The 23,873-nt window shown below is 41.7% G+C and overlaps 1 protein-coding gene across 3 annotated transcripts in view; it reads left to right on the top strand.

Moving 5' to 3' along the window:
- TPK1 (thiamin pyrophosphokinase 1) overlaps positions 1–23,873 on the top strand; it is a 251,885-nt gene that overhangs the window by 43,190 nt on the left and 184,822 nt on the right. For 2 of the 3 annotated variants that reach the window (XM_045857642.1, XM_045857640.1), the window contains exon 3: positions 5,760–5,831. The exons of the other annotated variant lie outside the window; for it this stretch is intronic. In XM_045857642.1, coding sequence (XP_045713598.1) covers positions 5,760–5,831 — 72 coding nt within the window. The remainder of the gene's footprint in view (positions 1–5,759; positions 5,832–23,873) is intronic. 3 annotated transcript variants of the gene reach the window in all.

The following is a 23,873-nucleotide window of genomic DNA, read 5'->3' as shown; positions in this document are numbered from 1 at the left end:
CCTGTTCTAAGTGCCTTTCCCTGGCTTCTTGAAAAAAAATAAAATAAAAAAATAAAACCAAAACAAACTTCGAAAAATCCACTCTAATTAGCATAGGTTACTCAATGATTTTGGGAGGAAAGAATGCTACATAGTGTTTCACCAATTATCTGCTTTTCATGTTTACTGTGAAACCCAAATAACCTAATAGTTGACTACATTTTTGTTGTATTCCAATGTGGTAATCCAAGATTGTTGGCCATCATCTTCTTCGGTGTGGGACGCATTACCTGGGAAGGTTATTTTCTTTTCATCAGTTAAGCTCTTTAATTTTGTGTTCTTTTTTTTAAAAAATAATCACAGGGTACCACATTTATAAGATACAAAAGATTAACAGGTGAAAACTAATGCTTCCTTATATTTTTGTTCTAGCAAAAAAATTTCCTCTTTGATGACTATCCATGGTACTTTCAAAAATATATGTATATGTTTTCTTTTAAATTTGTACCAAGCCATTTAAATTCAGATGGCTTTGTGATACGTCTTTGCATTTGCATCTTGAGTTTTCCACTTATTTTTATCTTGAAGGTGTTTCCGTATTAGATCATGTAGACCTGTTCTTCTATGTGGGACACAGCGTAACCCTATGCTAATGGGTTGTTTCCATTATTTTTCCCTGAAAAACAAAACCTGTGGATGTCTGTGCTTACAGAGTGTTTTGCATACATGTGATTCTATGGAAAAGAGCAGAAAGCGGTAGTTCTATTTACTTCACGGGGACCTGGGTCTGAGTAAGGGCCACTGTGTGCTGTGTGTCCGAGGCGGTGGGCCTGGTGCCAGAGCTCTGCCCACTGGTGGCAGGAGTTCCCCTGAATCCTCCAAGGCCCCCAGTGTCCGTGAGATAAGAGTGTTCACCTCCCCCGAGTTTAGTGAGATTTCCTAAAACTGCCTCTCGGGGTGATGCAGTACACAATTGTGTGTGCGGTCAGAATTCACAATACACAGTTATTTTGAATTTAAATCTATGCACTTTCTTCTTTTTTAAAAAAAGTGAACAGAAAGACTTCGATTGTATTCAGAAGTCCTTAGATCCCATGGCAAGGTGCTACGTAATCAGTGTTAGTTTAGGAAGGCTGTTGAACGTGCTTAGTAAGCTCTGAAAATCCAAGTAAATGTTAGCTGTTTTATTCTTACAAATTGTAGGTCTCAGAGAGCATCAGTCTGTGCGTTGAACATGTCCCAGGTTAGCTTAATTTGGACGTATTTTGATGATAAATACTGGTTTGACTCTTGAGTCAAGATCCTGTTTAAGGAATATTAGAAAAGAAGGAAAGTCACCCAGGTTGTCGTCATTCAGTCACAGAGTTGTCACCACGTGTGAAGCCCCAAACCTCCGAACCCCGCTCATCTCCAAAACGCTTCTCCCGCGCCCAGCCAGGCCCCACAGGAGGGCCGGACAAGGGGTGAGCAAGGGCAAGGGTGCTGGCGTGCCGGGCCTCTGGCCCTCCTCCCGTTCCCGGGCGGTGGGAGGGGTTCTGGGCCTTCCCAGGAGGTCAGAGGGGAGGGCCTCTGCTTTGTTCTAGAAGCACTTGCCAAACCTTGATGCGTTCTGCCTTTGGAAAACATTTTAAACCGACGTTTCGAGTGTGAATATTATCGTGGGCCTTAGCTGTCAACACGTCAAAACCGATGTGATGGACTATAGTGTTTTAGTCCTTTATGATGAACCCTGAGGGTTGTGACATTACATCTGCGGCGCACTAGGCAGGGATTGATTTTTCTTGACTGACGGGAAACACAGTTTGCTGTGGCCCAGGTCACCCCTGACAGCAGCCGTCCGCTCTGAACTTTGTCAGCAGCGCACATGGTGTCAGTGTGCCGAGATGAAGAGCGCGGCTCCCTTCATTTGGGTTGTAGTGGGAATGTGTTTATTGGGAACAAGAGCATGGCTAACCTTTGCAAGGGTCAAGAAAATACTTCTTGGTGAAGTCCTCTCTTTTTGTGTCAAGAAAGACTTGAAGCTTTGTCAGACTTAACCTTCCCACCTATGCCCTCTACTTCCTACACAATAGAAGCTTACTGGTTATGAAATACAAAATGTTCTCTTTTTTTTTTTAACTAGCATGCATTTCCAGCATATGTGGATGCCTGTGAGAATTTACTGGGGCATCTTGTTTTTAGAGGCATAGTTTATAAAATGTTAGTGTTACCAAACTTGAACAGACTCATTAACCATTGCATCATGGGAGGTAATGCTCTTAAATGGGAATTGACTTAACCTTTCAGAATCCCTTTACACTTTCCACCCGAACAGTTGAATGACCGTAACTAGACCTGTTCCTGGGTCCCAGGGCTCGATGTCATACTGCTTGGATTTCCTTACTCTTAAATAGTTAGTGTAGACATCCGTGTAGCTTGGAAAGGCGTAATCTGTTCCCAAAGAAAATATTTCTCAACTGTTTATATAATCAGACTTCTGTGGACCATGTCCACTTTCTTTAGATTTTTCTTCAATAATAGCGATCAAAACACCATTTAGCTGTTTTAACACAAGATGATTGGTTTTTGTTGCTGTCTCTTCTAGCATCCTTCCTGGAACATTTTCTGTAATCTAGAAAAGGCCATTGTGTTTTCCTGCAGTGAGGAATTGTGTTGGGTATGGAGCCGTCTGTCCCCGGAAAAACTGGGGGCGTCACTTGATTATTTGAGTGAAGAGCTGGAGTCAATTTATTGTGACTGGACATAAAGTCAGACCTGGAAGAGCTGCGTGTTTATTGACTGCCTACTGTGTATACGGCATTGCTGTAGGTACTTGACCCAGCAGCTTCTGTTCTCGTGCAGGGAGACAGCCATTAGAAAAAAGGGTGAATGAACAAACTGGTTATAAGGTCATTAGAAAAAGCAGATCAGGTTAAGAGTAAGTGCTGGCATAGTATGGAGGTGTTACTGTTTAAGGTCGGTTGGGCAAGAAAGCTCTTTGGTAACCAGCATTGGAACAGAGACCTGTGGGGTTCAGGCTGAGGGAGAAAGTGGGGTGCTCACTGAGTATGTGGCTCTCTATACTACAGACACGCATGTGGGAGTGGTTCTCAGTGTATTTGAACAGCGAGGAAGCCAGTGTGTCTGTCACAGAGGTGGGGGAGTGTGGGGGGAGGGAAAGGACAGTGGGATCACATAGGGCCTTGCAGGTGATTTGTTGGGAATTTTTGGCTTTTACTGTGAAGGGAAGCTGGTGGAGGGTTTTGAACGGAGCACTACCTTGATCTGACTGTATTTTAACAAGATCCATTCGGCTACTGTGTGGAGAGCAGATTTGAGGGGAGGCAGGTGTGGAAGCGAGGCCGATTAGAGGGCCGTATGGTAAAATCTAGAGGTGGAAAATGTCTGCGTGGACAGGTGAGCAGTGGCGGTGTTGGGAGCAGGTGGCCAAGGCTGGAGGGAGCAGGTCTGAATAGAGAAAGGAGAGTCAGGCGGTGTTTCACTGTGGGCATGTGAAGTTTGCGATGCCCGTCCCGTATCCAAGAGGAGTTGTTGAATAAGCAGTGAAACCTGTACAGTTCTGGAGTTCAGGACAAAAGCCTCAGGCTGGAGACATGAATAAGGGTGTTTTTGTTGCGGATAGTATTAGAAGCCACGCGTCTACAGAGCATTACTTGGGAGCCCATATAGACTGATACAGAAAAGGCCCGAGGAAGGGCACCTGGAGCACTCCTGGTTTGGAGGCTGGGGATCCTCAGCCTTTATTCAACAACTATGTGTTGAGGGCCTTCTGCTGAGATGAGAGGAGAGCGGGCAAGGAGGCTGGGAAGGAGTGGCCAGTCAGATATGAAGAGAGGCAGCGGGGTGGCGTTTCCAAGGAGTCAAGGGAAGAACACGATTCAGGAAGGAAGAGGTGACCTCCTCTGTTATGCCTCTGTTGTTTTGGCCAGGGTGGGTGCTGAGATAGAGCCATTGACTTCTAGAACAGAGCCGGTCGGTGACCTTGACCATAGGTGTTTCCAGGAAGTGGGGGCAGGGGGGTGGGGGTGAAAACCTCGCTGAAGCGAGTTTTGCCGAGGGTTGAAACAGAGAATGGGGCCTGAAGATGGTGTAGGGCCGAGGGACCGTCTCATTGCCACCTAAACCGGGGGGGTGTCACTGGGCTATCTCACATCGTGACTCTGGGTGCCGAGGATGGCGGGGGGCAAGAGAGATGTTGCAGAGAAATACCTGCCTGTGTCTGTGTTTACCTTCTCAGAAGCAATTTCTTCTATGACTTACCAATTCTTTGTCTATTGGTAATTCGATGATTTTTAATAGACTTTGGTATGGGATATTTGTTCAGAGCTTTTTAATAGCGTTGCTTTGTCCATATGCAATTTATTTCCTCAAAGGACAAATTGACTTGACAGTTTTGATTTCCCAGTGTACACTTAAAAATATGCCGTTATACATAGAAGTTGTGCAGTATGCCCTGGGGTTTTCATTGTTTAATTGAAATACTTTCAGGGATGAGAGATTCATAATAATGGTTTTTGGTTCTCTGACAAAACAGGTATTTTATACATAATGACTGATAAGTGTTTTGGCTAATATTGATTTTATCTGAGTTCCACTATTTTTTTTTTTAAACAGAGACCATAAACTCTTGGTAACTTGCTAATGCCTTTCAGTAAATTTTTTTCTCTTGTAAATTGTGTTTCATTTCAATGTATTTTCACTGAGAGTACTGGTCTTTAATCCTTTTTTAAAAATCTTATACCATATCAGTTAAAGAAGAAAGTAAACCATTTATATTTACAAAAAATTACAAATAATTTTTATGGTGTGCTATACATATTTTTTTTTCACAAAACAGTAATTTAAAAGGGCAAGATAAAGTTGAATAGTATTTTAAAATAATGTTTCTATTTGTGATAGCTTTGCATAATCATTAGCCAATCTTTTAAGGTATCGTACCAGGTTCTCAACTTTGGGTACCCATTAGCGCTCTTAGGATGCTTTTTAAAAATTATAACGCACAGGCCTAATTCAGGAACATTGATCAGAATCTCTAGGGAAGCAGGTTTGCTTTGGGGTTGTCTTTTTTTTTTTTTTAATCTGTGACTGATATGCAGTGAGGTTGAGATCCACTACTCTGTATACTTAAGGGTAGATTTATCATTTGCAATAATTGTTATAAATCCAAAGTTCACACCATTTTTATAACCAACTTACCGCCCTTCTTTCCTTCCTCTTTCCTTCCCTCCCCCCCTCCCTCCACTAAATTCTTGTCAACACTGGCTAGATTGCACTTGAAGCTTGTTAAGAGCTACCTGTAGGAGGTACAAATGACCAGTTCTGCCATTTTCCTGTATGATTATGCTTTGACAGAATTTGTATTGTCTTCAATATGTGTAGAAGAATATTTTAAAACTACTCAGCCATTTTGTGAAGATTTGTGTAAAAATCTGCCGTTTTACTTTTACTGGGCACAGTAAACTGCAAGAAACAAAATTCGCCCAATTGTTCTTATGATTAATTGTTCTTTATAATAAATTCCTTTTTTACAATAAACTTTCTAATAATAAATACAGTGATGTGATGGATATATATATTGACTAAAGTAGATACGATTAATCTATAGTGTCTTTTAAAATTAAGGTATGAAGAAAAAAAATAAGAGTATGAGAGATTAACTGCAGTTGGAATTTGGCTCTATGTAGATTGAAAATCTGGACTCATGGAGTATGATTCCAGACTCAAATGAGGGAAACGAAAAAACTCAGTTTACTTTGTATTTTCCTTCCTTGTCTCCATAGGAAATTTGAAATTCTGCCTTGTGATTTTGAATCAGCCTTTGGACAGGATTTTTCGTCATCTTTGGAGCAAAGGTAATCTTAATTAGTATGTATACTTCTTTCCTTTCTTACTCTACTTGGGATTGATTGACTCTCAAATATCCTGGAACTTAAATGTAATAGCAAACAGTGGATTTCATAATGAGGTAATTTACTTACTGAATTATCAGCAGAATTCATTATTGCTTCTCTGTTAACTTGTTTATACCTGTGGTTTCCTCAGCATGGGGCCCCCAAGGGCAGAATCACAAAACAGCATCACTTGGTGTATTTCAGAACTACTGTGTAGGTGTTAATCCTGAGTTCTCAACAGCTGTTTGTTCAAGTGTAAATATTTTTGGCACAGTGACAGCAAAAAGCATCTGCAAATCTTACTGTTTTCAGCTTCCAGTACTAAGATATCTGCAGGGTGACCAGATCTGCAGAATTAAAAAAGACATGTTACCCGTATATTAGAATCCACAAGGATGCTGGAAAGTGTAGTTAAAAATGGAATAGTTTCACAGAAATACTGCTCTTTTGAGGTTTGTGTAAGAAACTGGCTTTATTAACTTTTTTTAATTCTTTGACTTTTATAGCATTAACTCCAGGCTAGAAAATAATATTAAATATCATTTGTTGTTTTGAACCTCTGCTTTTCCATGAAATCTTGGGTACCACACCTGCCTCTTCCCACAAAAGGGATACTTCTGCCAAGTTATCAGTGTGAGTTTTAGGCCAAATTATAGATAGGTAGAAGAACTTGATTCTCAATATATTGATGCATATTCTTGATCCTCTTTTATCATTGCGGACTTCTTAGTATTCTCAACATTAGGGTTATATCTCTCAGAAATGCAAACATACTGTTAATAGGCTTAATCTGTGGATAGAAGGAATAGGTCATTACAGATTTTTGTATAATGAATTTTCATGTCTAATACGATTGTGATGAAAACGCTTGGTATTCTAAATTTAGCCATCTTTAAGTTAGCCAACTTAAAATCTCACATTGTATTTGCACTAGCATTGCCCTTTAAGTTGGAAATGCATTTAACCGTTAACCTATCTTTCAATGCCCTTACTGCTTTCTTACTTGTAATTAGGTAGTTATTTGGGTGCTGTAAGCGTGTAAGATCTTTTTTGTCAAATTATCTCTAGTGCCTAGTCTGTGACCAGTACATAATTGCTACTGATTACAATAAGTGAAAGGGTGAATTTATTATGTTAATATCGCTAATAAATACCAAAGTACCGTAGGTACATTCTTTTCATCTGAACTTATACCAGGTTTTATTAAATTTTTAGGAAAGTGTGTGAACAACTGTGTTTTATTTTAGATGTTAGAAATGGACAAAATAATGATTGATAGGATCGAATGGAAACCTTGGATAATAAAAACTACATCTTAGGAGGTCTTATATTTGGGGGAGGTGAGGGTTTCTATTTAGCACAAGGTGTGAAATGACGTATATTTTGAGCTGATTGAAGTTCCTCATTTCCTAAGTTTTTCTGTAGAGAATTTGATTTGAAAAACCCATGCCTGACAGATACCCACTAATCAATTACTTTGCATACAAAATGATCACGTGGTCAGTGTGTCTCCATGGAGAGTAGGAAGGGTATCTAAGGTGTCAGATGTACTGAAGTGGTTAGAGAATTCTCATTTCCACAAGAACTTCTCTCTAGAGAAGAAAGGTTATTGAAGTGTTCAGTTCTTTCATATACACCTCTGGGACAACTCTTGGCTTTTTGGATCCTTTAATCATTACAAAAAGCCGATCTGTTCATAAATGCTAAGGAATGGGGGAATAGAGTTTTTATGATTCTCGTAGCAGAAGCTGTGATTTTGTGTTTGTTTCTCTCCTCTTCTGAGAAAAGGCATTTAGACAGTTTTCCATTTGTCCGAGAGAGGCTGAGGAAGAAGTCCGGGACAGCGCTGTGGTTTGGGGTTTCGGCAGTGAGCAAGGGCTGCGGGCCGCCAGGCCTGGGACTCGTTAGCGCATTTCTGTACCTTCTGTTCTGCGGGGGGTGAAGACTGCGAGAACAGAAATCAAGTGGTAAAAAGCTGGCTGTTAAACCAAAACACAGAAAAATATGAAGGCTTCTGCATAGTGTAAGTCTGTCATGTGAAATTGACAATCTAACTTGGACCTCTGCCAAGGACTCTCAAGTTGAGTAGGTGTTTCCTGGGATTTGTTTCAGGGAAAAGACTACTCGAAGATTTATTTTTTGGGTTTCTTCCTACAATGTTTAAGTGACATGCCACAAAATTTGGTTCAAATGATGAAAAATAGGACTCAAGGGAGATTAAAAGTAGAAAAGTTTTAAAATGTATTTTCTCTTTAAAACCTCATGATATCTCAATGATATTCGTGGTCACAAGCCTTGGAATAGATCCCTACCAGTCCCAGAATTCTGTATCCTTGATTTAGTATGGACATATAAAGTAAGTACATAGTAGGTAGGTAGGTAGGTAGGTAGACAGACTGATGAAAAAAGGCAGACAGGTAGAAAAGTAGTTAGTATCTAACTTTTCTATAATTATCAAAGGTTATTGGCATTTGTGAGTGGACGTTGATTGCCCTTAGATTTTTTAACCTTTTTTTTTTAAACATCAGGCATTCTCTTCCAGTAAGTATATTTCTCACCTTGAAATATGTGGTAAGAAAAGAAAGTAGGCATGGCTATGTTTGAACAGCTCTGCTTATTTCTTGTGGTAGGTCAGGTTTTCTCAGCTTGGGGTCCTCAGCTTACCAGGGTCCTCAAAGACAGTAAGAGAGATCACCTAGCTACATAAAGTTGAAATACAAAAAAGAAGCATCCTAACAGATATTCATTTACTTGGGATAAGGTGACATAGATTGACCATATACAGGTTTGTAGGAGCTGGACTTCTTAAAGTGTATCCTCATTTTTGACTTGACTTCTTAGCCTTTCCATGTCTCCTCCATATGACCCACAAAATGTGGGGACCGTGTTCATTAGATTACAAATCCATGATCAGATCATGTTAATGTCACGTGTTTAACTTCAGTGGGATCCTTTTTCCCTCTGACAAAGAATTGCTTTTCCTTATTTGACTTCTTTCTTTTTCAGCTCAGTAACAAATCTTAAGATCACACCAGAGTATGGGCAACATACTCTTTTTTTTTTTTTTTTTGGTGGAGAGGATGAGGCTCAAGTCATAAAATATTTGACTGATCAGGCAGGTCTTATACATTAAAGGGAGACACATGTGGCAATTCAGGAATCGAAATACTAGCAAGATCTTTGGTTTTATAACATTAGTTTTCCCTTCTGCTCTGTTTGTCGTTGACTGATACCTGTCGATGGCCTTCTGTGGGAGGAGGTGGGCGACAAGCAGGGGAGGTGTCTGTGGGCTCTCCGCTGTGGCTGGAATGGAGAGTGGGGCACAGGTGGCTGCCTGTCTCTGGTGAGCGTGTGAGAGGCCCTCTGAGCCCCGGGTCCCTGGAACGAACGCACTCCGTCCCCGCTTCTCAGCAGCTGAGTTTACTGTGGTATTGGGTGAATTGACTTTACTTTGCTTGTGTCTACATGTGTTTCTTTCTTTTAAACAAAAACACCTTACCCGAGTAAAGCACGTTTTAATAGAATTGCGACTAGCTCGCTGAACACACTGACACGTGCCAGTGAGTAGTGTTGCCGTCAGATTTAAGTTCCTCGACGTCTGCTGTGAGCAGCTTGTTGCTGCAATAGTGGCTCGTTGACTGACCCTCTGCCTTCTCAGGTTATACGCGCGGGGCCCTGTAAGCCTTTTTTAAACTGATTTTTGATGTGAAGCTCAATCAAAGTTAGCAGATTTATATTAGGGGAAGTTTTTTTAAAATTTCCCTTTTTATTCCCATTTCTTAATTCTGTAGGCCTCTTTATCTCACTTTTGGCATCCAGGATGTTTATTCTCATTAAAATAAGAGAAATCAGATACCTGTGATGTGTGTGTGTGTGTGTGTGTACACATATACACACACACATTATATATTAACACATATATTTGTATGTCATGTATATGTGTATATAGTGTATATGTATACATACATGTATGTATATATAATGTATAGGTATACATGCATATATTTATATATATACATATATGTATACAAACATATATTGGTATGCTTTAAAATGCTTGGTATCAATTGATATTTTAATCCTATTAAATCTATTTGTGTGCATCATCCCTGTTAGAGGAATTCCAAGGGAAACATGTTTTGATACCTTATAATTTAGAAATCACCTCAGAGCTGTTCTTAAAGCTGACTCTGAAAGGGATGTCTCTGTGTGTGTGTGTGTGTGTGTGTGTGTGTGTAAGAGTGTGTTTCTAATGCAATGTTTTCTCTGGCCTCATATCCCACTGCTGTCCCTTCCTATGTACTTAGTGACTGATACAGAACTGCCTTTTTATTTATTTATTTTTTTTTGCCAAAAATAGATGTTTATTCACCTTGCAGACTTCCACTCCTCCTTTAAAGTCCAGCTCAAATGCTGCCTCTTGTGAAGGAAGGCATCCTTACCTTGCCCAGGTAGAGACAGATGGTCTCCCTAGTATTTCTGTTGTGTTCCTATTACTACCCATGTCACCACATGCCTCTTTGAGGATAAGCTTCTTGAGAATGGATACAGGAATGCTTAGGTGAAGGTGTTTTCCTTTTAGTTCCTGGGAGAGCAGCCCAGGGGGCGTTACTGTAGGTCATCTGGCAGTTGCGGAAGGTCAGTGTCTGCATTTGGTGCTTTCTGGGTCCTGGGAACGCTCTTGGCCTGATGTGAACCGGCAGGAAGTTCTCATTAGTTCTCTTTCTCTCCCTCTCCCTCTCCCTCTCATCCTCTCTTCTCTTCCCCCCTCTCCTACTCCTCCCTCCCCCCCAGGTGTGCCTCTGGTTCTCAGACCAGGTTGGGTCCCTTTCCCATGTCTGCTCACGTGAGTCCCATCATTCATTTTTTCCCCCTTTGCTCTGTGACTCCCAGATGCTTATCTGGTGTTTCCTGTTACAGCCGGTAAGAACTGATATTTTTATTAATGTATCCTTCTTTCCTCATAGCTCATGTGCAGGGATTTGTTCTGTTTTTGACTCTGTGGTTGTGTGCCTGTGACAGCGGGAGTGCTGACAAGTGTGCCATTAAAATACAACCCGCGCCCGTGAAGGTGTTATGATAAGGTGCATCTTTTATGATATGAAGGACATAACATTATTCAATTTAGCCATATCCGTATCTTCTAACCGTAGAGTCTAAAGAGATTCATCATATTTTTGTTGTGATCTTTGTAAAAACTCCTTTAAAATGATTTTTGTGAGAACTGGAGCTTAACCTTACTTTTGAGAATATAAAAATGCTTGGAGAATGCTTCAGTGTTTCCCTAGACTTCCATCTCTAATTACAGAAGTGTGTGTGCATCGTAAACATTTAAAACATTACAGTTTATAATGAAAAAGTGTCAGTCCCCATTAATGATATTCCCTTTATTGTTTATTTTATGCTTATATTTTTTCACTATTTCCCCTGAAATGACCTTTAGCCATCAGTTATGGTAATGGAAGAACTACTGCTGCTAAGTAGGAAAACGCCCTTAACATGGTGACTGCGGCCACTGGAACCTGCGCTCTGTAAAGGCTCTCGGCACAGACTTGCCAACTGACTGGCTTTGTGCCACGGGGGTCTGTGCCCTAAGCGGTCTGTGAGCGTTTAGTGTGGCCAGGAAGGGCTTCCCAGCCAGTACTCCTTCCCTCACTTGGATTCGCTCCTTGCGTCACTTCTCCCACCCTTTGTGCCTGAGGCTAAGCCTTGGTGAAGTGAGCCTGGCGGGCGGTTGAATAGAAGAGCAGGAGCATGTTACTAGCCGTCGGCCTTGCTAGAGGGCTGGGCTGCGGTGGTGTGGTGTCGCAGGGGAGCAGACTGAAGGGACAAGGGCACAAAACAAAGGATGCCCCCTCTGCACTAACCAGCTGGCGGACTACTGCATAAACCTAGGACACATAAGTAAAACATCACTGTCCGGTTGACCGGACGAAGGTCTGAGGCGAGGTTAACACTCTGCATTTCTCTTCTTACGGCCCATGGCATCCTGCTCTTGGAAGGGGCAGCATCATTGTTCCGGGCAGAGTACTGGGGGTGTGGGTGGCCTTCCCCGAGACGAGACGTTGTCGTGTGCAGCCGCGCTCCCCAGGTACTCACCGCGGAGAAGGAAGGTCCAGCTGCCTCGTCTGCACTGCAGGGCTCACGGCAGCTTCCCCGTCCGCCCGGAGGACTGCGGAAAGGGCGGGCTGTGGAGAGGCCGTCGGGGGTGGGACATGGCGCTGTTCCCCTTGGCTTTCTCCCACAGTGTGTAGTGTATTGTTCCTTTAAGAGTCTGGAAACGTGAGTGTTTACCTTGGCCCTGCTTTAAAGTTTCAGCTGCATGTACTCTTAGGTGTCAGATAAGTGTTTGTGGTCCTGCGTATATTAAATTTTTGTCCCGCATTGCTGAGTGGCTTCTCCCATGTTAATACTTGTATCAAGGCCACGTCTGAATGTTTACTTAGGAGGTTATGCTAGCTAGTGAATACGGGTGAGTTAAAGATTATTTCTGCTGGTCACCGTCTGTGTACAGTTACGGATTTAAAAAAAAAAAAACTTGGCTATTTTTTGTGGTTCTAGTCTTCGGAGGAGCTGATCCTCTCTGGGACTTTAGTTTTCTAGTTTTAGCTGCTTGAGTATGTGGGGGAAAACTGTGCCTGGGAAACAGGAGAGTTAGTGAGAGTGTGGACCTTCTGTACCGCCTCAGTGGGAGGGAGATGTTTGGCTGGGAGAGAATGTCTCCACATTCTCTCTATGTCTAGAGTTTCCTGCTGGTGGCCGGGACAAACTGAACGGGGTAGTGTAGGGGAATCGTAGGGTAAAACAGTTGTTTAAGCTAGTAGGAGAGGAGCAGTGGGGGAAAGAAGTACTTTTAGAAAAAAACATACTCAGTAGAACACATTCAGTATGAAATGATGGATACATCTGCGGGCAGAGTGTCCATGGAAGTGAAACAGCCAGACCTTCTGAAAGGCCTCCCTGCCGTCTAGTCACCATGAGTTTAGCTTTTAAGGACTTGCTGGTTGTAGCTCTCTGGGTAGGTACAATATCGTGTGCATTTTTGTCATTCAAATGCATCCCAGTCAAGACCCAACAGCTATGTTAGCTTGGAAAATTATAGGTTTTAGGGTATTCATGTTTCAGTTACAGTGATCTGGGATCTTGGAGGGATCTGTTCTAGTTGTGAGTAGCTTAGTCATTACGCTTAAGAATGCTGCAATTGTTGTAGGCTTATCACCCTTTATTGAACTGCCAAATCGACACTACTCGGTCATTGCCTGTGCTTCGTGTTTCACAGAACTTACGCTGTGAGCAGATTGCAGTGAACACTGCGCCAAAGATCGGAGGAGCAATTCGCACACCACTTGGTTCAGGTCCGTTAAGCAAAAACAGCTGCACACAAGCTGTAGCCCCTGTAAATAAGGCTGGGAGACCTACACCAGCCACATGGAAACATTTAGGGACTATAAAAAGGTTCTTTAACTATTTAAGACATTTTAACATATTAATAGCACAGATCAAAATATATATTGTTTGCTGTGAGGCCAGAGAGACATTTTGCTACTCCCACCCCCGGCGTGCGGGAACATGTCTGTTAAAGCAGACCTGGTGTCATTCTGGCCACTGGAATACAAATACTGCCCAATAGTGTGGCCCTCTGTGTTGCTTTCTTTCCCAGCGTCCACTCCTGTGCCTTTGTGTTGTGTTGTGTTGTGTTGTGTTGTGTTGTAATAATCATGGGATTACAGGGCATTTAGGGATTTGCACCAGATTTTCAAGTACTTTAATTTTGGAATGCTTTTGTAAACCTTCTGCTGTACGTCCTGACTCCATGGTACTTTATGTGAGCTGTCGCATGTTGTATTCTGTAAGAGAAAGGTCATTTTTAAGTACCGAGTTTCACAGCATTACATTTTCCGGTATGTTTACTGAGAGGCAAAACAAATTCCATATTTTGTTTTTTTTTTTTTTAATCTATATTTTGTTTCAGCACTGTCTGTGTCAAGCACCGTACAAGGACTGGATGCCAGTGAGAAGCACACTGGTCCTCTTGGCAAAGAGCCTGCAATCTGGTGTCCGACGCACACAGCCCCGATGCGTGTGTGCGCCAGAGCCTCCCCTGCAAATGCAAGTCTGTTATTGTTGTGGACTGAACTGCGTTCACCCCAAATCACACGTTGAAGCCACAAGCCCCAAGTGGCAGCATTTGGGGGTGGCACCTTTGGAGGGGCAATTTAGTCTAGTAGGGTCACAGGGTGCATCCTAACGCAGTAGGGCTGGTGCGCCTAAGGGAAAAGACACCAGGGATGGCACTCCCTGAGGAAAGGCCACGCGAGGACGCAGTGGGCCGGCCGCTGTCTGAAAGCCGAGCGGAGAGGCCTTGGGAGAGACCAGCCCCGCTGACACCTTGATCTTCAACTTCTACACTCTACAACTGCGAGAAAATAAATGTTGGTGGTTTGTCACCCGGGTCTGTGGTATTTGGCTATGGAAGCCCCAGCAAACTAATACTGTTACACAGAAGCCTTCTTGGCAAGTTGAGGATTGTTCAGCTCTCTCTTCCCGGTAGAATAGTATTGACCTTAAAGGCCCACTTGATTTGTAAGTCTGGTGCCAGGAATTACTGTAGACAGTCCTGGTCTTACCTTAATATGTTGTAGCTCCAATCAATTACCGATAGTCACTGAACTTCCCTTGGAGTCAGTGCTGTAGCCTGAGACGGATACATTTCACCGACTTCAGAAAACCGTAGAAATAATCCATATGTTAATATTTATTTGATGCATATAACCAGAGTTTGGGAAATCAATTTTGGGTGCTTTAAACAGACAGAAAAAAGTATAGATCAACAGATTAAAACTCAAATTTAGATAACTCAATTATCCATGATTATTTTGGGCATTGATCTACTGCCCTTTATAAAGATGAGAAGAATTTGCTTTTCCCGTGAAACTCCAGTTGGAAAGATTCATTGAATTGCTTTGAGCCCATTATATACTTCAGTCTGGGCATTGTGTAGGTCAGTTCACAGGAAGGCTGCCCTTCATGGGAATTCTCCCCTACTCCCGAGCGGGGCGCAGCCTGTTTGCGGTACGGTGGCCGCAGGAGAGGACGCGTTCCATGATTCCGGCCCTTCCCTGGGCTGCCACCGGCCGCTCACCGTGATTCACGGTGTCGTGCATTCTTCGTGTTCACTCGCACATAGGACACGGCAGGGGCAACAAAGGGGCATTATCTTTGTACTGGCCAGAAGGGGGCGGGGTTTGTCATCGTGGAGGGAGGAAAAATGACAAATGTAAACGGAAGCTTGTAGGAGGATGAGTGTGAATGTACATAGAAAGCAAATTTAGGCAACGTGACAAATATAAATATGCCAGCTTACACAACTGGGTATTTATTTCACCCAGTGGATTTAATTGCTCTCTCTCATCCGTACGGCTTATCCATGTCCATATGCTTAAATTCACCAGCTCCTCCTTCGCTTTAATTATGTAGACAGAACTATCAGTTTTGTTTTCCTTAGTTTCAAATTTATTAATCTCAATTATTTACTCAACCAAAGCTGTCCTTGAGAAAACGAGCTTGCAATCATAACATGTGGTGGGCCTCTGAGTACTGTCTTCCAAAATACCATCTCTTGTTGCTGGAGATGAGGGAGGAACTCAGGGCGGGCGAGGGTGGGTTTACGGTTGCTGGTGCAGTCGTAACCTTCCAAATGGAGCGCTGTGGGCAGTTTTTATGGGACGTTTTTAGCAGAGGGCCCTGAAACAACTCTTAACTCCATTTGTGCCTTTTTATGTCTTGCCTTACATAACAAAGCAAAAAAAAAATTAATGCTACAAATTAGTCTAAAACTAGTCCTTTTAGCATTTCCCCCCAACAATAACAATTGTAAGCATCCTTTAATAACTTCCTAATGTTTTCTTGGAGAGGTGACTTAGTTACCTTCTTAGAGTATAAAAACAAAAATCCTTCTGCCTTCTGGACTTTAAAGAAGTAATACTTCTTTCCTCCGCAGGAGAAAAATAAATCTAAAGGAATATGCAAGTTTTTGTATTTTAAATAGTAATCTTTTCATACTTAACAGCATTAAAGGTTGTGTATGGATCCCTCCATATGTGTTGAGTTAAATGTGGTGTAGCATGGCTGGGAGGGCCTACTGATACAAGGATGTTCTTATTTCATGTCGGCCTTGCAGGGTGTTGGGTCCTGTCCTGCCCACTGTCTATGGAGACACCTGGTCCACACCAAAAAGGTCTTTGACATTTGGTCCTTGGTATATGCCATTATAGGCTACCAAGGGAAGCAGGATTATTATTGGTAGTTACAGCCATTACGGTGCTTGGACCAGTAAAACTCGATCACACTTTTGTGTGCTAACCCTGTAAACCAAAAGTGTAGCTGAAAACGTTCAGTTATATAGGTTCTTTGAGGCCAGAGGTGTTTTCTAAGAGTGGACGCTTTTGAAAGTACCATTTGGCGTGGGCCAAATATGCTCCTGGACATTTTTGATTGGACCAGAGGTCAAGGACCTTTCTGCATGGACCGAATGTCTCCGTGGACATTCGGACGGGAACAGTGTGCGAATCCGTATCCGGGGCATCTGTTACTGTTCAACAAGTGTGCAATAGTGAAGTCACGTCACCCAGAATCCTGAGGCCTCTCGCAGTAACTGGAGGCTTTCTTTCTGTACCCTTCATGCAGTTTTAAAACATTTGAGGTTGTGGTATGAATGTTTATATTTTTCTTTATTAAGCAGAACTGGTACTTAAGTGTCTGGAAGGAAGATTGAGCTGTGGAATACCCATATTCCTTATCAAAAATATTTAGTTATGGCAAGTTTTGATTACCTGTGTATTTCAGCAAATTAGAATATTTCTCTGGTAACCTTACTTTAGAAGTTATAAATCATGATTGTCAAACTCCCAATTAGTATGAAAACAACCTGGTAGAGATTTCATCCATTCTCTAGTATTTTATTCAATCTCTGCACTAATGAAATGTCATGTTTTGAGTAGTGACCTTGGTACTTGGAGATCTTTTGCCATTTAAGTGGGTTTCAGAACCATATGTATTCCATATGGTTCTTACTGTGTCAGGAAGACTCACTAATTATTTTATATGAAGATTTTACTACTTGTTAAATACTAGTTGGGAAAAACTGGAAACTCCCACCTGTTACTGAATATTTCTACTTCAGTGTAGTATAGATAACAACTCTGTTAGCATTTCAGCTTCAGTACTAATGTAAAATTTACTTTTGTCTGCTAATGAGTGTTTTGTTCTTCTTGGACAACTTTATATTATCATACCATTGCTGATGATAGCTTTCTCTTTTTCTTTCTCTGTTTTTGAACATTGACCTAATTATAATTTCACCTGCTTGATGTTCAGTTTTGAATCAAAATTAAAGGAAATTTATTCATGGTATTACATGGATAGTGTCACTTCAATAAATTTGAGTAGCATTTCAAGTAAAAGCAAAAATTATTAATAGTTAATGGAAATATCTGCTCTTCCAGTTTAATGAATGCTACCAGCATAGTTCTGTAACTCATTTCAAGAAAACCAATAATAAATATGTCAGCAAAACAAGTAAAGTTCCAAAGATGAACAGCAAGTTACTTACAGCTGTGGAATCAAAAATTGTAAAATGGAATGAACTTACAAATGCATATGGAAGAACATTTATCGCTGAACTTTTTGGTGCTGCCAGTACTCTGTTTCTCTCTCGGATGCATGAGGACAGTCTCAGGATGACACTGATTGATGTCTGGTTCATCACACCGGGAGACTGTTACCCTTGACTGAGTGGATGCTGTCATTATCTTTATTTCACTTGACCTTGCCAAACAGCACATTTTCTGCTTTGACACCATAAATAACAGTGAGAAGAAGCATTCCTCCAAAACAAGCTAATCCATGTTCACTACTTACTTTTATCTTCTTACAATACTGGTAATCAGATGGACTTTTTTTTTTTATTAACTTATGAAATTTGTTTTTCTGATTAATTTCTTCAAATTTACTTGATCCTTGCCTATTTTTATTTACTACCCTTGTTATTTGGCATGATTAAGATCCTAGTTTTGGCGTCTTAGATGATATAATAGGTAAGACAGGTGCTTTTAATTTTTAAAGTAGCTATTGGAAATTTTTCTTAAATATACTAATAATTATGTTAATCCTTAAGGAAATAAAATAATTGAAAAATGTATTTTTACCCATGAGTATCAGAAAATAAGCCTATCAGTAACTGACATCATAAAGGGAAAATACAAATGCAGTACTTTTCAACAAGCCAAAACAACAAAATCAAAATTTCCACACCTGGATGATTTAGAGAACTTTTTCCAATTTCACAAATTATTTTATTTCTTACTTTATTTTCTCAAGGAAACGGAATCTTTCCTGAATAGATTTGATAAGGATGAATGAGCTAATTAATGCTCCTTTGAACTTTGCTGATAAGAATTATATGGTATCAAATAAAATGGGAGAATTTTTCATGAGAGTGATATTCATGAGCACTGGAAGGAGAAAACGTGCAAGAAAGCATCCAGATTTCACGTGGTCACATTAATATCAGAAACTGAGGCTGTACTTAGTCCCGTTCGGTTTTTATCCTGTGTTCAGCTTCGCTGCTGCTACAGTCAACGTGTAAAGCAGTGCTTCTTGGCTGTGTCTCTCCTCCCCTTCCACTTACTCCCCAGTTTTGTTTTATAACTGTGCTCGGAGAACAGCAGCAGGTCATTTTAATGAAACGGTGTGGAAGTTTTTCATGGAGGATTACATTTAATAGATTTTTTTAAGCTGCTAACTTTCCATATTCGATGAAGATTTGTTTCCAAATTGCTAAACTGATGCCAGCTCTATTATTCTTGGCCTGGAATATGTTCTCCCCGGGGTTTTTCTCTATATGTCTCTTACTCAGCAAATCAGAAACTACCTCACCTTTCTCTTCAAAATAAAAATTCCTGTGGTCTTAACTTGACTTATTCACTAAGGCTCATTCTTTGAAACCATCCTTAACCCGCCCCCATCCGTCATTGTTTTCTTTTTTCTTTTTTTTTTCAGTCCTGTAGCTATTTATCCACTACTGTCAGTTTTTCTGTACTGATTCTCATCCACTCTTTTTCCTAGCCCAGCTGATCTCTTCTAGGCATGGTCCTGTCCTGGTCAGCTGTCGTTGTCCTGAGAGTAATCTGCCTGCCCCTGCTGGTTTTCTCTTTCTGTCTCTCCTGAGTACCACCTGTAGATTCATCTGTGTCGTTCTCACTGTCCCTGTTCAGGAGCCTGGAAGGTGTCACCGTCCCCCACAGGGTCGAGTTCTGATTCCTTGGACTTTCAGAGTCAGCGTGTCTTCACCATCCTCACTCTCACGTGCATTGTCTTCACAAGTAGACTCTGACCTTTTTCGGAGCGAGGTCTCTGCTCTCCATCCCCTCTGTCAGCGCTCTGTGTAGCACCCGCACGTGGTGGGGCATGGGAGATGGTGCTGGAGAGACTGCTGCTGGTCCCTCTGTCTGCTTTTCCTCCTGACTGCCAGTTTGCTCCTCCATCCGTGCCAATGTTCCACTGCTATTTCTTGTCCCGCATTGCCCATTGGAGGAAAATTGGCCTACTGTCTGCTAGCTACTTCACCTGACCCCCCCCCTTTTCTGCGGGCACATAAACCTACCAAACCCCCACTCTTTTCCTAAACCTCTAAGACGTCCAGAACCAGCCCCCCTCCCAAAACATAATTATGTTGCCTTTTTCAGTCCCTCATGACACGGGGCATCTGCCAAGAAAAATTATCCATGTACAGTGTACAGTATTTTAAAGAATTTAAAGGTAGAAGGCCCAAGAAGTGTGTGTTCTGTATATGTATATGTTTACGTTTGTGATTGCCTTTCATGCAGCAGAAGCGGTTGGTCAGTCTTCTAGGGGACAGCAGAGCCGCCACACTGGGCCCACCCACTCTGAGTGCAGTTCCGATGGCTCAGACTTGTTGCTGGCAGGTGGCGGCTCATGTGTCTGTGGTGTGTGCAGTGTCTGTCCCAACCTAGTGAAACTTCCACAACAGAACTCTTAAGTTTTCTGTGTTAATATCCAGGATCTTCATCACACTTAGCATTAAACAGTGAATTCAGAGCTGACAGTTTTTCAGGACACGTTTAACAAACATCATCACCGTTTGCTTTAAAGAACCCTGCCAAGGAAGTGAAAAGACAACCCACAGGATGGGAGGAGATATTTGCCAATCGTATATCTGATAAGAGGCTTGTATATAGAACTATAAAGAACTCTTAGAAATCAATAAGAAGATAAGTGACCCAATTAAAAGTGGTGCAAAGGATCTGAATAGACAATTTCCCAGGCAGATGTACGAACAGCCAACATGCACACAGAAACACAGACGGCTCTGTATTAGTCGGCAGGGAAATCCAAATCAAAACACAGTGAGATTCCGCTTCCCGTCCACCAAGGTGGCTGGCATCGCGGGTGGACCTGCGTCGGTGAGGGTGTGGAGGAGTCAGACCTCTCCCACGCTGCTGGTAGGAGTGTGAAATGGCGAAGTTGAAGTCGCTTCAGAAGGCACTCTGTCAGCTCCTTAAATTAAATCAGCTCTGTTGCCCGCCAACACAGCAGTTCCTCTCGCAGGCACATTCCTGAGAGAAAGGAAGACACGTCCACGCAAAGCCTGTGCGCAGATGTTCAGCACCATTATTTGTGACCGCCGAAAGGTGGAAACAGTCCTAGTGTCCATTAACAGTTGAATGGATAAACAAATGTGGTATGTCCACAAAATGGAAAATTGTCTGATCGTAAAAAGGGGTAAACATGGGTACATACAGATGGACCTTAAAAACATCGAACTAAAGGAAAGAACCCCGACACAAAAAACCTTGTATTATGTGGTTTCATTCATACGAAAAGTCCACAACTGGTAGATCTCCAGACACTGAAAAATATATTCCTGGATGCTTAGGGCCGAGGGCTGGGTAGTCATGGCAGAGGCACTAAAAGGTATGGAGTGTCTCCTTGGAGTGATGAAAACATTCTGAAGCGACTGTGATGTTGGCTGTGCAACTCGGAAGTCTCTAAAGCCATTGAAGTTTTTAAATGTGTTAGTTCTATGGTAGGAGACTTACATCTCAGTAAGCTGTTAGAAAAACAAATAATAGATGTTAGGGTATCATTTAGTATCTTCTAATTGTTATTATCCTAATAACTCTTCATAGGTGTCTTGATTAGGATGCTCGTTTTTCTTAAGCTTTAATTTATACCAAGATTTGTCTGACACTTGGTCCTCACTCCAGAGTATATTTACATTGTTTGGGCCCATGGTTTTTCAACTTGAACATCAATCAGAACCGTGTGGAGGGCCCCTCCTCCGCATTTCGGATGCATTAGGTCTTCGTTTGCACCATACTGATTCCTCATATGTGTAGTGGGGTTTGTACCTAGGGATTTTGATTTCTTTGAGGTGACTATAAGTGACACCGTGTTCTGAATTTTGGTTTTCACGTGGACATTGTCATTTTTCAGAAATGTGATTGATTTTTGTGTGGGAAGAAGAGTTCCTAATTTGAAAAGTGACACTGTCTGTTCCCATAGGAAATAATGAACCACCCAAAAGACTATTTTCTTCTTTAGGCACAGTCTTCCATTTTGTTTTTCATAATTTTTGAGGGCTTATATAGTGTTCAGCCACATCATAAAAATCCCTTTAAATAGAACTCTATTTTTGGATAAAACGTTGGAAAGAAAATATTTGTTCAGAGAAAATAATTTTCTAAGGAAATGAGTGATCCATATGTGCTAGAAAATGATTTTGGAACATACTTATAGTATAATATATGCAGAAGTAATAATTTAAGTTTAACTTTTCTGTGTGCTATTTTTAGACTAAATTTGTTTTGATTTTGTGCTTAGTTTTAAAGTCGGAGTGATCAGCCTTGCCGCTATAATTACTCCGAGCGTGTTCTCCTAAATAGACAGTAACACTAAACACAGCGATTTGCACATCTGGTTAATGACACTTAAAGGAATTGACACATATCGACTTGCTCCTTCAGTCATCTGGTTAAAAATATACATTAGGCGTGCTCAGTAGTCAGCACACACAGATTCATATCTGAAGTCTCGCCCTGGATTTATGTGTTGTTTTCCCCGTAACCTAAGGCTTGCTGCGCTCCGATAAGACCTGCCTTTATTAGTTAAAGTTGACTTTGCTGCCTCTCCACAATATCACTACCACTCTTTATTGGTTGCAGAGTTACAACTCCCATAAATAAAGAAAACAAGGAGAGAAAGAAGAGGCAGAACAGACCATTTATTTTCATGGGTTTTAGCTGCCATTTAAATCACAATTGTCAGAGTAAAGTGGAGTTTAATGGTCATTCTTAACAAGTTCGGGGGGAAAAATGTGCAGTTCTCCCCTTCCGTGCTGCGTTTTACGGATATAGCATGTTTGGTTCAGAATAATGATGATTCAGTAATGACATTTTATTATTTGAGCTTGATGAATACGATGGGGAAGGGCTGTTTGTTTTTCCTTTCCATCTCACTGTGACTAGCAAGCTGACAAGAGTGAGAGACACTGACTGATGCGGCACCCAGACTGTGTCTGATGCTTTCTAACAAGGTGCTGGGCCTTGGACAGAAAGGCCTGCGGTGTCATCCAGACCCCCGTCTGTGTGCAGGTGGGACTCTGTCCGGCTTCTCTTCACACGTGCACTCTGCAGGCTAGAATGCAAATACGTAGGATTGTGTGTGCGAGTGTACTCAATAATTTTTAACAGTGCTTTTCATACAAAATCCTTTTATCAAAGTAAAATGATAAGTGATAAATCTGGGAGTCCCCAGGACAGGAAGCAGACACAGGTGGGCGGAGTTCCTTTGGGGGCCATTCTGTGGCTGCCAGGCTCCCTGCTGCCACCTCCAGGCCCCTCTGCGTCTGTCACTGTGGGTGTGATACCAGGGGCTCCTGCTGATTGATCCTGCCTTTGCTATTGCTGAGTCTCTTTCCTCTGTTTATGGTAGGTAACTTGAGAACTCCCTTTGGATTACAAAGAAGTTTCAAAGTGGTTGAATGATGTATTTTAACTAGTTTGAATGGAATAAATCCGTAGTTGTTTCATTTTGTTTGCTTCATGAACTGATACCACTGTAGGCAACATGACCGTTTAAAGAGGAAGGCCATTTTTTAGAGAAGCGAGAGTTTCCATATATATCCACTGGAAATGGAATTTATCCGAAATAACATACAGAGAATTCCATTATGCCAACCATTTTCTATTTGTTAACCAGTTTCCTTAAGTTACCTGTGTAAGCAGGTAGAATGAAAAGGAAAAAGGTAGATGCTCCAAATGACTTGTTCTGCAAACTTAATATAGCTTATTCTGTGTTTTCAGTTATGTGAGGTTTGAACCAATATTTAGTCATTGTTGCCCTAATCAAAGTGGGGTTTTTAGACACAATGTCGGTGGGTAGCTTGGTGTGAAATTTTCTGTTCACCACTGAAAGAAATACAGACAGGCCTTACCTGGCTTACAGACAGGTAAATAACAGTACCTTAACGATGCTTACCACGTTCTGACTTTAGAATGGTGCAAAAGTGATACATATTTAGTATAAGCCACACTTCAGATTTCAAATTGTGATCTTTTCCCGGGCAGTGGCAGCGAGCCACAGCTGTGCGACAGGTACGCGACCTCAGGGTGAACAGCAGCTACCCTACAGTACTCGGAGTTGCCAGCGTTTTGGGGCATTGGGTTCCGAGCATTTAAGGTTGGCTAGGCTAAGCCGTGATGTTCGGTAGGTTAGGTATATTAAATGCATTTTCGAGTTAGGATATCTTAAGGTTACAGTGCGTTTGTCTAGACATAACCCCATTGTAAGGTGAGCAGCATCTGTACGTAGTTATTTAAAAAGCTGATCGAAGTTCAAAAAGGAGTTAAGTGGCAGTGAGAGTTTTCATCACAAAACCTTTCAGACCTTGAGGGAGCAGCATAACACCCCACTGCAGATCTA

Source organism: Phyllostomus hastatus, unplaced genomic scaffold, assembly GCF_019186645.2.
Source record: "Phyllostomus hastatus isolate PE091 unplaced genomic scaffold, TTU_PhHast_1.1 phas_scaffold_142, whole genome shotgun sequence".
Classification (NCBI taxonomy): Eukaryota; Metazoa; Chordata; class Mammalia; order Chiroptera; family Phyllostomidae; genus Phyllostomus; species Phyllostomus hastatus.
Note: the sequence above shows the minus strand (reverse complement) of the source record. Positions and strands in the feature narration are given on the sequence as shown.